Here is a 16114-nt window from a genome sequence, read left to right as displayed (position 1 = left end):
TTGTTTTGGAAGGCAATTTGGGAGAACATTGGCATGCGGTTGCAATTCTCGTCATCGTTCCACCCGGAGACTGACAAGCAATCTGAGATTGCTAATTCAGTGGTTTTAGATTCATTGAAGTCTTATATCTCGGATCAGAAGACTCAATGGGAAAAGTATCTACTTTTGGTGGAATTTGCCTACAATAACACGATACACTCTTCGACGAGGAAGGCGCCATTTGAGATTGTTGAAGGTGCTATGAAGGTTCCACCCTTCCTAAGCACGAAAGATAAGATTTTTGAAGCAGATGAATACACGCACGACTTAGACACGGCTTTTGCCAAAGTCCATGAGGCTTTGCAGAAATCTCAAGAACGACAGAAGAAGACAGCGGATCGCCATCGTCACGATTTGAAATTGAAGGAGGATGATTGGGTGCTCTTACGTTTTGAGAAGGAAAAAAGGAAAGGAGAGGCTTTTTTCAAAGCTTAGTATGAGATACTACAGACCTTTCCAGATCTTCAAAAAGATCAACGATGTCTCCTTCCGACTGAAACTGCCTGACACTTGGAGGATTCACAATGCATTTCATGTAAGTCTCTTGAAACCTTTTAAAGGTGATGTGCCTGATAATGGGGAGCTCGATGAGCAACCCGAAGTGGAAGAAAACGAGATCCTTGTTCCTGAACAGACTTTGGCACATAAGGACACAAAGAATAAAGGTCAAGTCAGTTGGTTAAGTTCAAGAACTATCTTGCATTGGATGCGAAGTGGATGGAGGAGGAGGACCTAGCAGATACTCCTCAAATTGTGAAACTTTACCTCGAAGCTTTTGGTTTAGCATAGTCTATTCCAAATAAAACCCAGAATTCAGCTTGGCCGGAGATCTAGTGCAGTGGGATGCACAAGAGGGGAGTTACTCTGCTCCTTCGTCAACAGATGCCTTGATTTTTGTATACTAGAGTCACTGATGTCTCTTTGAGCTTCAGGGATACTGAGAGCTGACAGTATTCTGCTGTATGACTTTATGAAATGGAATTCCGGAATATGAAACTGATTTGTTCTTGACTTGTTTGTAAGTGCAGGAACTGATAGACGAAATGACTGCAGCATTTTGATCTAATTGATCTCGAATAGACATGGTTGCAATAGGGGTTAGTCAATCGGGCATTGATGAGGTCCCGACTGGATCTAGATGCGATTGCTAGCTACATTGCCGATAAATCATGGTCTAAGATCCGAATGAATGTTAAATGTCATGTGATGTCCTGTGATGTGGAGTGATGTCCTGTGATGTCGAGTGATGTGACTGTCGATTGATGCATGTGCTAAATGTGTGTTCCTAGTACGTAGGTACTAACAATCAGTGCCTGCTAAGACGGTTTATGGCCTCTGTCTGTTTTGCAGGCGTAATCGAGGGCAATTACAATGCTTTCAAGAGAGGGATATGTCACAAAGTGATGACATGGCTGCCCACTCTACAGAAACCCTAACCCTAACCCTAGCCCTAAAAATCTGAAACCATAATCTTGCGAAAACCCTAATTCTGCCCTAACCCTAATCCTAATTCTGGTATGGCTGCGGAAATGGTTGATGTGGCAGGCCGTACAAGTGCTGACGTGGCAGCCCGCAAAACTGGCGCAAATTGCAGACAGCTGCGGCAGTTGCTTTTTTTTGGCATGCTTTTCAGGCTACGCAATTTTGATGGAGAGAAGTTTCTTTTGCTTTAATTTACCTAGCAAGAGAGAGAGAAAAGCCTCTTTGCTTTATTTTAGCAAGAGAGAGAGAGAAACTGCTTCATTTTTGCAAAGCTTTTGAGCTTTTGATTTTCAGCTTGTGGGGCACTGCTTTTGGCATCCCTTGTACCTTTAAATTTGTGAGCAGGCCATCTGGACACGAAGACCAAGTGTGAGCGCCTGCCCGCACTCTTGTACTTTGAACTCAGTTTAATATAAAAAGAATACCGAAAGGGGCGCCAGTCTTTGGGGCCAATGTCTCTCGGCACGGAACTCCGTCGGGCCAATGTCAAATTAAATTGTGAATTGTGAACTGTGAACTGTTTTGAAGTGTTTATTTGGTGCTGTCACGGTAGATTCTCGACTTGGAGTGTCCAAGTCTGTTACAGCAGTTACTCCAATTCATGATACGAGGGGGCAGGTGAAACCGGCCCGTAGGGCGGTAGACGTTAGCTTTCACCCGATTCTTTAATGCTTGACTATACAACACAAATCAATGACTTAAAAGGAACCTGTAACTGAGACTGGAATTACACTTCAAAACAAAAGCACGACCAGGAAGCTAAAATGCTCCCAAGCAGACAGCGACACCTGTAGGCCCCAAAGGTTGGCGCCCCTTTCGGTATTTCTTTATTCTTTAACAGAGGGAATAAAAGCTGTGATTTCCTACAAGCTGCCCCGCACAATCTGGGCTGAATTCCATCTATTCTAGCCCGATTTAGGCAACATAGCTATACTAGGACGCTTCACAGTCAGTATCCCCACGCAATAGATAACTTTCCTGACGCATACGAACACTTTGCAAAACCTGGCGAGAACCTGCAGCTCGCTGAATTCTCTGTTTTCTGCCCCAAAAATGTGCCAAATCACCTCTACAGCGGCCCCTTCGCGTCCCCGAACCTCCTGGGGGTATTAGGGACCGTTTAGGGCCGAAACCCTAAACCTGCAAAAATACACAGCAGGCTGTAATTCCCTGTTTCGGGCTCCGTTTCGCGTGCCGGCCGCATCCGTAGCAAGTCCTATGAATCGGACGAGATTTCTATGAATCAAATTGCCCTATGAATCGGACGAGATTTCTAACGTGAAACCTCTCCGAATTCACCTGTACCTGCGGGAGGTTAGCCACTAGCTAATCCAGTATCTGTACACAAGTGTACATTGGACAATGAGAAGCCCACTTGAGAGGCATAACATAACTGCTCGTAGGGGAGAGAGAGAGCAGTGCGTAGCGTGCAGGGCATCACTCCTGGCACCGCACTGCACATAAGAGGGAAAGGAAGCACTCCATAGCTCTTAACCTATGACAGAGAGCTTGCAAATGAGCCTCCCAGGTATAAATTCAGTGCCACTTCTTCTTGCATGAGGAAAGTGCACAGAAACGTGCCACTTGGCGCGTTTACAAGCCATTTCCCGTTTCGGGATTGCCGCCTAAAAATCTCCCGACGGGTTGCGTGGTTGACTTCGAGGCAGAGTAATAAATGTTCCCCTTGTCGTACCGGTCCTGAAACCTGCACTAAAAATTAGGGTTAAATTCCTGCCATAAGGTCGTAGCCGACCACAGTATGACCCACGAACTCTTGAATAGTCAAAACAAGCCTCGACAAGCAATGTTGACAAGCAATGTTCCTGTGGCGGTGATGGGAGTCCAAAGACATAGCAATCATACTGGACCTCCAAGGTTATCAATCAAGAAGAGACATCTACTGAGAGATGAGAAATTTCAAGGTATAATCAGCTAGGGTTTCCATGGCAAGCATTTAAAAATACCCCACTCTGCCAGAGGTTGCACTCCGAAGGAAGATGTCAGAAACTATATAACTTCGGGCAAAAACTTTCTTGAAAGCTTGCTAAGTCCTTGGAGTGTGCGGCTTGGTAGCTAATAGCTATAGACATCAACATCTGCATGGCACTGCTTTTGAGAAAAACAGTGACTCGAAACAAATCTTGGATTCTTCTCTTGCAAGTAATCTTTTTCGCTTATGCCCTGTAAGACATGAGCGGTGAAGACGGGAGCACGCCTGATGCGCGATGTAGAAAGGTGGGAGTGGCTAATAAGTCCGAGGTCGGGACATGAAGATACTTCAAACAAAATTCCATTAGTCTCTAGTTTGCTTTGTCTGCTCTTTGGTAGGACCGATATGCTTTCAAAAAAGCACACGACTTGATGCTCTAATACCACTGTCACAAGACGGGCACCACATGCCAATAGAAAAGAACTGAGAGAGAGAAAGAGACCACACGACACAAAGTGACGTAATTCCACCCCAGAGAGTATTGGCTCCAAACCTTGGGGCCCCTTTCGGTATTTCTTTATATTACTTGAACTCTGTACAAGCCAATACTCCAAACTCTGCACCTTCCCCAGGAAGCATGCTAGAGAATGAGCCCATGACCTCATATTTTAAAGACCCTAGGTCCCAAAAGCAGTTTACATGAAAAGCCTTCAAACTCAAAAGCTTCTGGTCCAAAAGCAATGCCAAAAAGCTATCAGCGCAAATCACGGAATTTCGTACAACTGCCACATCAACAGTCAACGCAAAACGCGAAAATCCGTACAGTCTGCCACGTCATCATGTCAACGCAATTTTCGGATTTTCTATATAGCTGCCACGTCATCAGCTGCTACGCAAGTCTTTCTTTGTGTGTGTGGGTCCTGCTTTATTTTTATCCTTTGTCACTTGGGCCCCATCGGACGGGGTCCCATAAGTTGGTAGGACTTCTTCTTCTTCTGTTGTTGCTTGCTCTCCTTATGGTTTAGGCCCCTCTGCCATGATCTGAAGGTTGGCTCTGTTCTTCACTCACTCGACACATTAGCAGTTTGAGACAACTTGTCTGTCGAAAAAAAATTGCCCAAATCTTCATTCCCGCGCAAGATTTTTCTTTGCCTTCCCACTGAGAGGTGTCATTTCTGTCAGATTTTTCACTAGAATCCATGTGTAATATGGGATTCTTTATGGCTCTATGCCATGTAAGACAAAGCGATGAAGACGAGGGCGCGCCCGATGCGCGATGTATGAAGGGTGGGAGTGGCTAATAAGACAGAGCGATGAAGACGGGAGCGCCCGATGCACGATGTATGAAGGGTGGGAGAGGCTAATAAGTCCGGGGTCACGCCACGAAGATTCTTTCACAAACGTCTACGTGTGCTGTAAAAAGGATCGGATACTCCGTAGAAGAAGAATCTTTCTGTGCTCTGATACCACTGTAACAAACTTGGACAGCCCAAGTCTAGATTCTACCGCGACACGGCAGAGATTCACTTTAAAACGGTTCACAAAAGTCGACACGGCCCGGCGTAGTTCCGTGCCAAGAGGTATTTACTATTGGGCCCAAAGACTGTGCCCTTTTCAGTATTTCTTTTTATATTAATATGTGTGCAAAGTACAAGGGAGTCTGCAAGAACTCACACTCAGACTCTGCGTCCAGATGCTCTGAGTAATGAGGGCCCAACAGACATATTTATTCTTACAAGGGATGCCCAAAAGCAGAGCCACAAAATCTCAAACTCAAAAGCTTCAACTCAAAAGCATTATGCCCAAAAGCTGGCCAACGTAATTTGCGGAGATCCGTATGGATTGCCACGTCATCAGGTCAGCACGTTTTACGAAAAACTGCCACGTCAGCAATCAGCGCAAGTTGCGAGGTCCGTACAGCCTACCACGTGTCAATCTGTCAGCGCACCACGTCAACAGGGGGGGTGTGTGTATTCGGGGGCCTGCCACGTCACCAGTTCGTGACAAAAGTTGTTTAAAAGGTTTTGCCAACATACATCATAGAACTATCATGAATACTATAAATCATAGTTACCTGGAACGCGGAACGAGAACGGCGACGGGATCCCCCGCGGAATGGGGGAACGGTGAGGGTTCCGGAACGGGAGGCATAAAAGCACCCAAATAATGCAATTTTAAGCTCTGTGTATTTGAATAATAGTAGTGTCAAAGTCCTTTGACTCTAATACTTACAAAAAACTTGATTTGAAGACCATTCAACCTTACTATGGCCAACGTGTGTCGTATAGACTTGAGAGCTTGAGGGGAGAGGGACGCGGAGAGAGAGAGAGAGAGAGAGAGAGAGGGTACTCGAAAGAGCTTGAGTGAGAGGGGGAGAGGGAGAGAGCCTTGTCGACTCTAGAGTCTACAGTCTAGACTAACGAGGCTAGAGCTTGAGACTCAAGACTCGAGAGTCGAGAGGGTAGAGCTTGAGCTTTGACCCTTGCAAGCTTGTGTGCACTGTGAAGGTAAGGGGTGGGGGGAAGGGCATTTAATAAGGGGGAGCCTCACAAGATAAAGCTCATAAATCTGAAAATCTCTCATTCCTAGCCGTTCCAGACCGTTCCGGGCTGGCCGTTCCGGTACCAAATCCCTGTTCGAAACGTTCCGGGCCGTGAAAACCCTCCGGAATGCCATTCCGACATTCCCAGCCCATAGAGGGGCGTTCCCCGATAACTCTACTATAAGTTACATAAATAACTTGAGAGGTATGAACTGGACTTAAAGGACGATCTACCATAAGATGTTTTTTCCTTGAACGCCTCAAACAATTGAGGGCTTTTATCGAATAGCGTACTAACTAAGACATTCTTGAAAGAAGCCCAACGAATAGGGCCCATCACCAAAAACATGCAAATTCTTCAAATTAGACTTAGCTAAAAACTTAAAACTTTCTCGATACAAATTATCACTACTTCTAGCTACTGAAAAGAAAGAAGGGCCCAAAAGACGTACCTGAGAGTCGGCAACATTGTCGATTGAAGCTGAAGAAAAAGTAGAAGTATTTTTCATTTTTGTAGTAAGGTCAGTGTTTTAGATCAACGCCCGCCTCAAGGCTAAAGATCCTAAGACTAGATTGGTGCTAACCCCACCCTGCATTTGTATAGCAGGGCTGTTGTCAAGCAGTGAGGTCCTTAAATAAGGCTGCTTGCTACACTTAAAAGATCATCGACAATAGCATGCAATCGAGTGCCCATTATCCCGTGCTAGAATCACCACTCAACCTCTCCTCTCACAAGAGATATTTCATGAAACCACACAAGAAGACCTTGATCCAAAGGACCCAAATTAAGATGTTATTTTTATTTTTTATGAGTTTTAAGAGAAACAATTATTTATTGAAAACATGCATTCTACAAAGTTATATTTTATAACTTTCTCACAACCAAAAATAATTTTATTTTATTTTTAAAACATAAAAGACACAAACAAACAAACAAACACATATGCAAAATTAAAAGCAAAAAACAACAAATAAATAAATCAAGACATAAAAAAATAAAAGACAAATATCACTCACATAACAAAAAAAGACCAAAAAAGACCCATTTCTTTTTTTTTAAAGTTTATTTAAAACGAGAAATAAAAGTAGCACATACATAAAATCACATTGACACATGAATATAAGCTCGGTAGCTGTTGGGGTATGCACACCCTCCCAAAATATCTCCATGAAGCTCAACAGCAGATCACCACTCGGACGAAAATCAAAAAGATTTGCATGTCCGCTAGATGACTGAAAAGCATACCTTCATAAGTTCAAAACAGTCTGAACTCACTAATTATAAGAGGGAATAAAACCAAGGGACTCAAGAAAAGAAAAGAGAATAAAAAAATAGTAAATCACTTTATTTGCTATGAAATAAAACTAGATAAAATAGAACATTATTAACGTAAAAATGTTTTAGAAGAGCGACGTAAAATAAGTTGACACACCTTACTTGGCTAAAACTTAAAACAAGTACTCAACTTTAAACAAAAAAGAAAAGACATCTTAAAACCTTAATCCTAGAAATCAAGCTTCACACAACAACTTCTAAAGGAACGTATTCTTAAATTTTAATGTAAGCTAAATACGAAATCAAAAAATGAATACTACTCCAAACCTATGAAGAAGAGGCTGCAAATAACCAAATAAGTACAAAGTTGACAAAATGTGACCTCAAGCTCGCTGCTTGTCCAAACAGGAAGAATAAGATTTATCACCTTTATCATGCATAGCTTGGACAGCAGCTACAACATCCGTACTCACGTCATCGATGGGACATGCTTCTGCTACAGTCTAGCATGAATCTTAGCGCTTAGGACTGAGCCTGGCACCTTTGTGAGCCTCTAGGAGGACGTGCATGCCCAGGCTTGTCACACTTGCATACCCTCTCTTGCACAGGACAGCATTTTATCATGCATGCATTTTACTGCGTGAACCACCTCTTATAGGTCATTTATTAATAAGTGACTTTTCATTTATTGTAACAAACTGCTGAAGGGTCAAAGCCTAAAGAATGGAGCCAACTTACAGATGCCGACCGAGGGGCCTAAACCCTAAGAAGAACAAGTAACAGAAAAAGTCCTCCCAACTTATGGGGACCCCGTCCGATGGGGCTCCAAGTGACAAAGGATTAAAATAAAGTAGGACCCGCACACACGAAAAAAACTAATGATGTGGCAGATTTCCGAAATTGGGGTGACATGATGATGTGGCAGGCTGGTTTTGCGTTGGCTGATGACGTGGCAGGTTGTACAGATTTCTGTAAACTACGCTGGCAGCTTTTAACATTGCTTTTTGGACCAAAAGCTTTTGAGTTATAAAGGCTTTTTACTGTAACTGCTTTTCAGGCCAAGGGCCTTTAAATATGAGGTTAGGGCTCATTCTCTGGCATGCTTCCTGGAGAAGGTGCAGAGTCTCGAGTACCGGCTTGTACTGTGCTGATGCAATATAAAGAAATACCGAAAGGGGCGCCAAGGTTTGGGGCCAATACTCTCTGGGGTGGAATTCCACCACTCCATGTCACGTGTTGTCTCTCTCTTTTAGTTCAGTTGTTATTGAAGTGCTAAAAATCTGTTCAATCTGTCCTTTTCTATTGGCAGTGCCTGTCTTCTGACATTTGGAATGTAGGTAGGGCAAATGGCTAAAGGAACTGTAAAAGGAAGCAGGGGGTGCCAATAAAGAACAGAAGAAGCAAAGCCACAAGGAGGCAGGCACCCGATCGACAGCACCTCAAGAGCTCTAGCATTTTCTCAAGATAAGCCCAGCGTTTCCAAATATAGATCAGATCCGCATTTTCAGATTTCAGCCTTGACATCGTCATCGTTGTCGACATCGTCATTGTCGTCGTCCACATAGACCCCAGCAGTAGTTCGTCGTCGACCTTATCAAGCATTGCAGAATAAGGTTTTGACAGAGTGCCACTGTCCACCTTTTTCGAGCCACTGTGCCATAGACACCACTTTGAAAGGTGTGGAACCATTTTTCTATTGGCCGAGGCTCAAAAAGGATGTGGATGAGCTTGATCATGACTCCGGAGATCAAGGGCAGACTCGGCCATACTGAAGCCCAGCACTAAAAGAAGCATTAAATCGAAAAAATTAGCACAAAAATGAGGTAGTTGATAGGGCATACGCACCACAAAAGATAGAAAGAATTAGCACAATATCAATTGGTCGTAACTCGGACGAAAACTTCACAACGTGAAGTATTCATGTCCGCTATACGACTAAAAAATATACCTGGATGAATCCAGGATAAGCCCAGATTCACCCTTAGAGGAAAGTGCAAGGTATAGACCCATGGTACCCACAAGACAATATAACCATCAGCTACATCATGCATAGTATTGACTAAATACCACGACAACCCCACTAACGTCGTCAATGCCCAATAGTGGGTGTAGAACTAGGTACTAACATATGCTCCCAAACACAACACACATCACACGCACACACACATGAGCATACATCAACACAAAGTTCAACATACTGAGTTTTTGTCATGACTCCGGAGATCAAGGGCAGACTGAGCCATAATGAAGCCTAGCACTAAAAGAAGCATTAAATCGAAAAAATTAGCACAAAAATGAGGTAGTTGATAGGGCATACGCACCACAAAAGATAGAAAGAATTAGCACAATATCAATTGGTCGTAACTCGGACGAAAACTTCATAATGTGAAGTCTGCATGTCCGCTATACGACTAAAAAATATACCTGGATGAATCCAGGATAAGCCCAGATTCACCCTCAAAGAAAAGTGTAAGGTATAGACCCATGGTAGTCACCCACAAGACAATATAACCATCAGCTCCATCATGCATTGTATTGACTAAACACCACGACATCCCCACTAACGTCGTGGTGTTAGTTGGCAATCGCTAATTAGCAATCAACCATAGTCATCTTACAACTCCATATGCTAGTTAAGAACAATCTCTGCAAGTTAACATATGCGAGTTACCACTGATCATCATTGTAAAAAGAGTTCTTGAGTTCAATCAAGATCATCGTTCTATATCTCTGCTAACGGAACAACAAAGATAAACCACCATTGCAATCACGATCTTGATGACTAGATCTAAACAGTAGCGCTATTAACCAGGTGTTTATACACGGACAGACCCATTGCGGCTATTATGTTGATAGAAGCCAAGACCAATTGCAGGGCTTCATGGTCGACTAAATCCATGACCAGTCTACCTGTAAACAATCATTACGTCTAGGCATTGACATGCCGAATGTTCAGTGGCAGAATCAGTGCTTCACTCAGGCTCGCCTTATAGAGAAACTAGCACAGCACAATCCAAAACTTCAGCTAGAATATCAACGAAAACTTCTAAAGCTATACTAAGAATGGCATCATTCATATCTCAATGTAAATAACAGGGTTGTGCGTATCAAAGTGTTGAGAGCCTTTTTACATGCACCCAACCCTCTTCGAACCAGAAAACTCTCTCACAATCAACAGCAGAAACTAGAATAGAATAGAATGACACTGCCCTACAAAAGAAACAATGCATCGAAATTACCTTGCGATCTTGCTCTTCAGCAAAATATTCACGGTTGACATCACTCTTTGGTATAACATCGTTGGTATTTATTCCTAATGCAGAATCCCGCACTTGAACTGGCAAGCCATACTCGAGGTCGAGCAAGCACACTTGGCAAACGTTTTTCAATTTGCTGCAAGTTTGGCAAACCTCTGTTTTCTTATAACGGGCATCTCTACCAGGTCTCCATCTAAACACTGTGAATGGGCGGGTGCATATTTTACATTCTTTGTCAAAATTCGCCTTGGTCTGCAAAAAACCACCGATATGATCAAAGACAGAGTGTGTGTGTGTGTGTGTGTGTGTGTGTGTGTGTGTGTGCGCGCGCACAAGCAAGCACACACTTGTGCGCATCAATAAAAGCTTGTGCTCAGATATATGACGCCTCCGTCTCCCCTTGAGCTGAGGAAGTACAACAACAGAGAAAAGCGAAAAAAGAAACCCTGATAAATCCAGCAGGAAACAGCGCGCACCATGCGGACGTAGGGATTATCACCGAGACACGATTCGCAAATAATAGGGAAGTCGGATCGCTCCCATCCATCCGCTTCCTCGTCGCGCAGGAGCCTGTGCGCCATTTCTCCACGCAGAGAGAGAGAGAGAGAGAGTCCAGACCGACTGCGAGAGCGAATAACACGATAGGCTAAACGCTGGTCGATCGATTCCCGTTCTCGTTACCTTGGGGCAGATTCGCACGTTCGGGGTTGAACCCGCCCCCCCTCAGCACTAAAGGGCACGGGGCATTAAATGAAGCCCCAGAGGTGGGATCTACAGCTGAGAAGCTCGGGCACAAAAGCAGAGGCGCGCAGGGCCGTAGGATGCACCAGAAGTAAACTAGGACGTCGAAAAATAAACTTGGACATGGGCACACCTGTCCACGTTGACTTATCATGCGTTTGTTGCCCACCATGGTCAACATATGCGCATGGGGGGTTGGATAAGCCATGCGCCTTGCCCGACGCCCACCCGGGTTCAAATCGCGCGAGCAGCACCCCACGCCCCATTTTTTTGAGCCCTCAAATCTCCTTGAGATTCGTGCGCGCACCCTCAGTCGTAGATCCCATCTCTTTGCTCCCGTGCCCTTTAGTGTTGAGGCCCGCCCCTTCGAAAGGGTGCTCGATTTCACGTTAACGCGGAGTCCCACACGGCTTTGATCTCCATCATCACGGTGAATCGGGGGCAAAAACAACACCTTGAGTTCAACCCTAGTTCATCGACCGTGCGGAGTGCGGGTCAAGCTACCGCGTGTCGATGACCATGGAAGTTCACTTTAGTTTACCCACCCCTAGTTAGTTTACCCACCCTTCGTTCACTCTCTTACCATATACATGTGGTAGTGATGTGTGTGAACACACTTAGGACCGCCGAGGCATTTTTTCCCTCTTTAGGAGGTTTTTTCTCCCCCGTGCATTGTATATACGCCCATCACTCTAGGGCTATCTATCTTTCCATTGCACATTAAGTAATATACTCTTTGTTGTGTGCCTTGAGCTTCCTTCGTCTTCTCCGAGCTGTGTGTGTTTTCCTGCAACGCTAATTCCAATTCAGTTTGCAGTCTCGCAGGTCAGTAGATTTATGCATAGCCCATGGTCTAAGCATTGGCAGGCTGTCAAGAGGATTTTTCGCTACTTAAGTGGCACTTTACATCTTGGCTTGGTTTATCCCAAGGGGGGATCATTGCCGCCAGACTTACATGCTTTTTCATACTCAAATTGGGCTGGTTGTTTTGACATGCGAGTGTCCACAAGTGGTTTTTGTTTCATGCTTGGCAGTTCATATATATCATGGTTGAGCGAGAAGCAACTTACTATGGCCACTTCGAGTTGTGAGGCTGAGTACAGGGCAGTCTTCATAGCTATAGTTGAGTGTGTATGGCTCAAATGCCTTATGGCTGATTTGGGTGTTGGACAGGACACTGCCAACACTATCCACACTGACAGTCAGAGCGCATTGGCAGTTGTAAGGAATTCAGTTTTTCATGTTCGCACAAAGCACATTGAGGTGCATTACCACTATGTCAGGGAGAGGCTCTCAACAGGAGAGATCAGGTTGGCTTATGTGCCAACACAGGACAACCTTGCAGATCTTTTCACAAAGGCATTGTCTCATGAGAAGTTTGAAGCTTTTCAAAAAGCTTTGGGCTTACTCCCCTTTCTGGACTAATCATGTCCTCAGGGCATGGCACTTCCCTTTACTCATGTGCCAACTCTCGTTCACCGCATCACTCCAAGGGGGATTTGTTACCATATATATGTGGTAGTGATGTGTGTGAACACACTTAGGACCGTCGGGGCATTTAACCCTCTTTAGAAGGTTTTTTCCCCCCGTGCATTGTATATACGCCCATCACTCTAGGGCTATCTATCTTTCCATTGCACACTAAGTAATATACTCTCTGTTGTGTGCCTTGAGCTTCCTTCGTCTTCTCCAAGCTGTGTGTGTTTTCCTGCAACCCTAATTCCAACACACTCTAGTTTCAACTGAATGATGGATCGAATCTTCACCCTCGTCAATAAAATCACAGGAATCTCATTTAACGATATATTGGGTTTCTCTCGCACAAAGGAAGAACATAAACAATATTTGCAAATTGTCTTCAAAGAATTCTAGAAGCATAAACTGCAAGTCAATGCTAGGAAAAGTGAATTTTTTAACACTAGTTCTGTAATTGGACACTTAAGTGTCCTGTTTTTCTACCAAGTTTATTTGTCAAGCTAGAAAGAAGTTTTTAACACCTTGCTTCTACCATAGATTAGTTACGAGGGAAAGAAAACACTGGATTTTTCTCCATATCAAACTACAATCTGTATGGAGAGAATTCTGGTAAGTTCTAAAACATAAATCTTATTGAAATTTCAAGTTGTTTTGCCAAAAAAATCATAAAATGATTATATCTTTTTGTAGAGATGGACTTTTTTATGTTTATAAAAGCCAGGTGTTAGCACTTAGTGTTACAAAACAATGGAATGCACTTCAAAGATAACTTTTCAAGTCACATGCAAGCTATATACATAATTTCTTACTTGAGCACGTATTGAATAAGAGCATAATTTTGGTCTTCCAAAGGTCCCCTCATGAAATTGGTACTATTCTAGTGCAATTTGACAACTGCAAATGACTTTATATGTTTAAACCAAGAAAATATGTATTTTTTGGGCTCCCTAACTCAATTAAATCTCGTTATTCTTTATCGTGCAAAAACTCTTGAAAATCTTGAGTTCTCCATAATAACATTGAAACCAAGGTTTTAGGCACCCCAATTATGTATGTACCACGTACTTTGATACATTTAGTTGATTTACATGGAAAGTTTGATAGTATTTGAGGTTTTGAATGCTTATGTGTCAAGAATGAAAATATGAAAGTTTTCTCTTATGCAGTTTTGAATATTTAAAATGATCCAATTGTTGCATACAAAAGCCCTTCTACTTGCCACCTTGAGTGCTCATGGAAAGAGCAAGCAATGTATCACTTTCTAAAACTCACAAATACATCAAAAACATATTTTTCTTTGTATACAACGACATGCATGAAATGACCATATCAAAGACATGGAACTTTCCATTATTTTATATACTCCAAAGTCAATTTTTTTGCACATGAAACTTTCAATTATCTATAGGAAAATTGTAGAAGAGTCACCTAAAATTTTCTACAAGGTCGCTTCATTTTTTCTTGAGCTTATAAAGGCGATTCCTTCAAAGCGTCAATCGCAGCCTTATGAGGGTCAACTTGATGAGTATAGTTCTTGATCATGATAAATTTTAAAATGCAAGGTTATATTTTTAAAAGACCCTCTAGCTAACATATTTAAGCATATCAAGAGGGTTCTCTTAAATAAACCGTCTAATGCAAGTAGCACTTAATTTAAATTTGCTAAAAAAGACACTTAAAGTGTCCTATTTTGGTACCAAACTAGTGTTAAAACCAAAATTCACTATTTAGGAGACATAGTCTCCCATAACCAAGTACTAATGGACCCAACAAAGATTCATAATGGCCACAATCTATTTTTTTCATGATTGTTGAAGTTTTCTTGGACTTTGTTTCTATAATAGATGTTTTATTTGCCACTTCGCTCATGTAACTACACCTCTCATGACCTTACAAAGAAAAAGATATCCTTCATATGGGGTATTGAGCAAAAGGACCCTTTTGAATAGCTTAAGCACCTTCTTACCCATGTACCATTTCTCATTGTATGTGATCTATGAAAACCATTTGAAGTATAGTGTGAACCTTCAGGCAATTGCATTGCTTCAGTTCTTAATCAAAAAGGCCATGCGATAGTTTATGAAAGTAGATAACTTCTTGATTCGGAACTTCATGCTTCCATGTATGAGAAGGGCCCATGGTAGTAATACATGCTCTCTCTGTTTGGAAGAATTATCTTCTTGAAGTCAATTTTATAAATCAAAGTAGATCATCAAATCCTTAAATATTTTCTCTTCCACAATGCAAGTTTTCTAAGAAATAGATGCGATGGGCCATTTTCTTTCTATGTTCCAGTTCCAAATCTTACATACTTCTGGAAGTTAAAATGTAGTTATAGACGTTCTTTCTCGATGGCCTCAAGTAAATGCTATAATGAGCGTACATAATCAAGCATTATAATCTCTCTTTGAGATGTATCCTCAAGATGCTTACTTTGGTGAAATATGGTAGCAATTACAAACTAGCAATGAAAATTTTCCTTGCTCTATCAAGGATGGATATCTCTATTTTCATGAGGATCTATGTGTAGCACGTCCACTTGGAACCAAAGTAATGGATGAAGCACATGCTTCTCCTTATGCGGGACATAGCGGTATAATGTCCACAACATAGGCATTAAAGAGATATTTCTACTAGCCAACACTGCATGCCATAAAACTCTTGGCTTACTTCAGCCCCTATGAGTACCCTAAGAATGTGTTGCCATGGGTTTTACAGCCCCACAATTGAGGACACTTGTTTAGAAGCCAGAGGGATGTAATATATTTAGCTAAGACCATAAATAGATAAAAATGATTTTTGCGTACACAATGCTGATTTATGGACTTATTGGTACCAATTCATAAATTAATAAAGATGGGAAAGTTTTTAATTACAATGTGCTATCTGGAAGATCTATTGGTGTCCAAGTAGTATAATAAGTAAAACAATAGTCGGATACAGTGCAGAACGCATTAGGACAAACACATGAATAAGATGATATCTCTAGTTTTGTTAAAAAAGTCATGATTTAATATTGTTACTATGGTCTCTCATAAAAGTGGCCGGTCAGACACGGCATAAATACATCATGATCGAAGCAGGCAGACCGAGTTTGGAGGTTGTGGTGATAACAAAGTCAAATCTGATGTAGTTATATTCTTTTGTAAGCCTAAGGTTTAAAACCTTTTACAATAAGTGACATGTCCGGTGTCAAGCTAGACAAAATTCATGAACATTAAAATGAGAAGGTAGTTTGAGTTTTTGGAAAGAAGGGACATCATAGAATTTGTATGAGCCCTCTCTCTCTCTCTCTCTCTCTCTCTCTCTCTCTCATACATTGTCATCTACTAGTTTCACTCACACCTTACCATAAAAAAAAGGTAGCATTA

The 16114-nt window shown here is 42.3% G+C and overlaps 1 protein-coding gene across 1 annotated transcript in view; it reads right to left on the bottom strand.

The window, feature by feature from the left end:
• The window catches only part of LOC147461226 (zinc finger CCCH domain-containing protein 40-like), a 40071-nt gene extending 28897 nt beyond the window's left edge, over window positions 1-11174 (bottom strand). Inside the window, exons 1-2 of the mRNA XM_086508828.1 lie at window positions 11003-11174; window positions 10509-10778 (exon numbers count right to left, since the gene is read on the bottom strand). Coding sequence (XP_086364954.1) covers window positions 10509-10778; window positions 11003-11107 — 375 coding nt within the window. The 5' untranslated portion in view covers window positions 11108-11174. The remainder of the gene's footprint in view (window positions 1-10508; window positions 10779-11002) is intronic.
• Between the last annotated feature and the right edge of the window lie 4940 nt (window positions 11175-16114).

Source organism: Adiantum capillus-veneris, chromosome 3 (genome assembly GCF_014529385.1).
Source record: "Adiantum capillus-veneris isolate H3 chromosome 3, ASM1452938v2, whole genome shotgun sequence".
Lineage (NCBI taxonomy): Eukaryota > Viridiplantae > Streptophyta > Polypodiopsida > Polypodiales > Pteridaceae > Adiantum > Adiantum capillus-veneris.
Note: the sequence above shows the minus strand (reverse complement) of the source record. Positions and strands in the feature narration are given on the sequence as shown.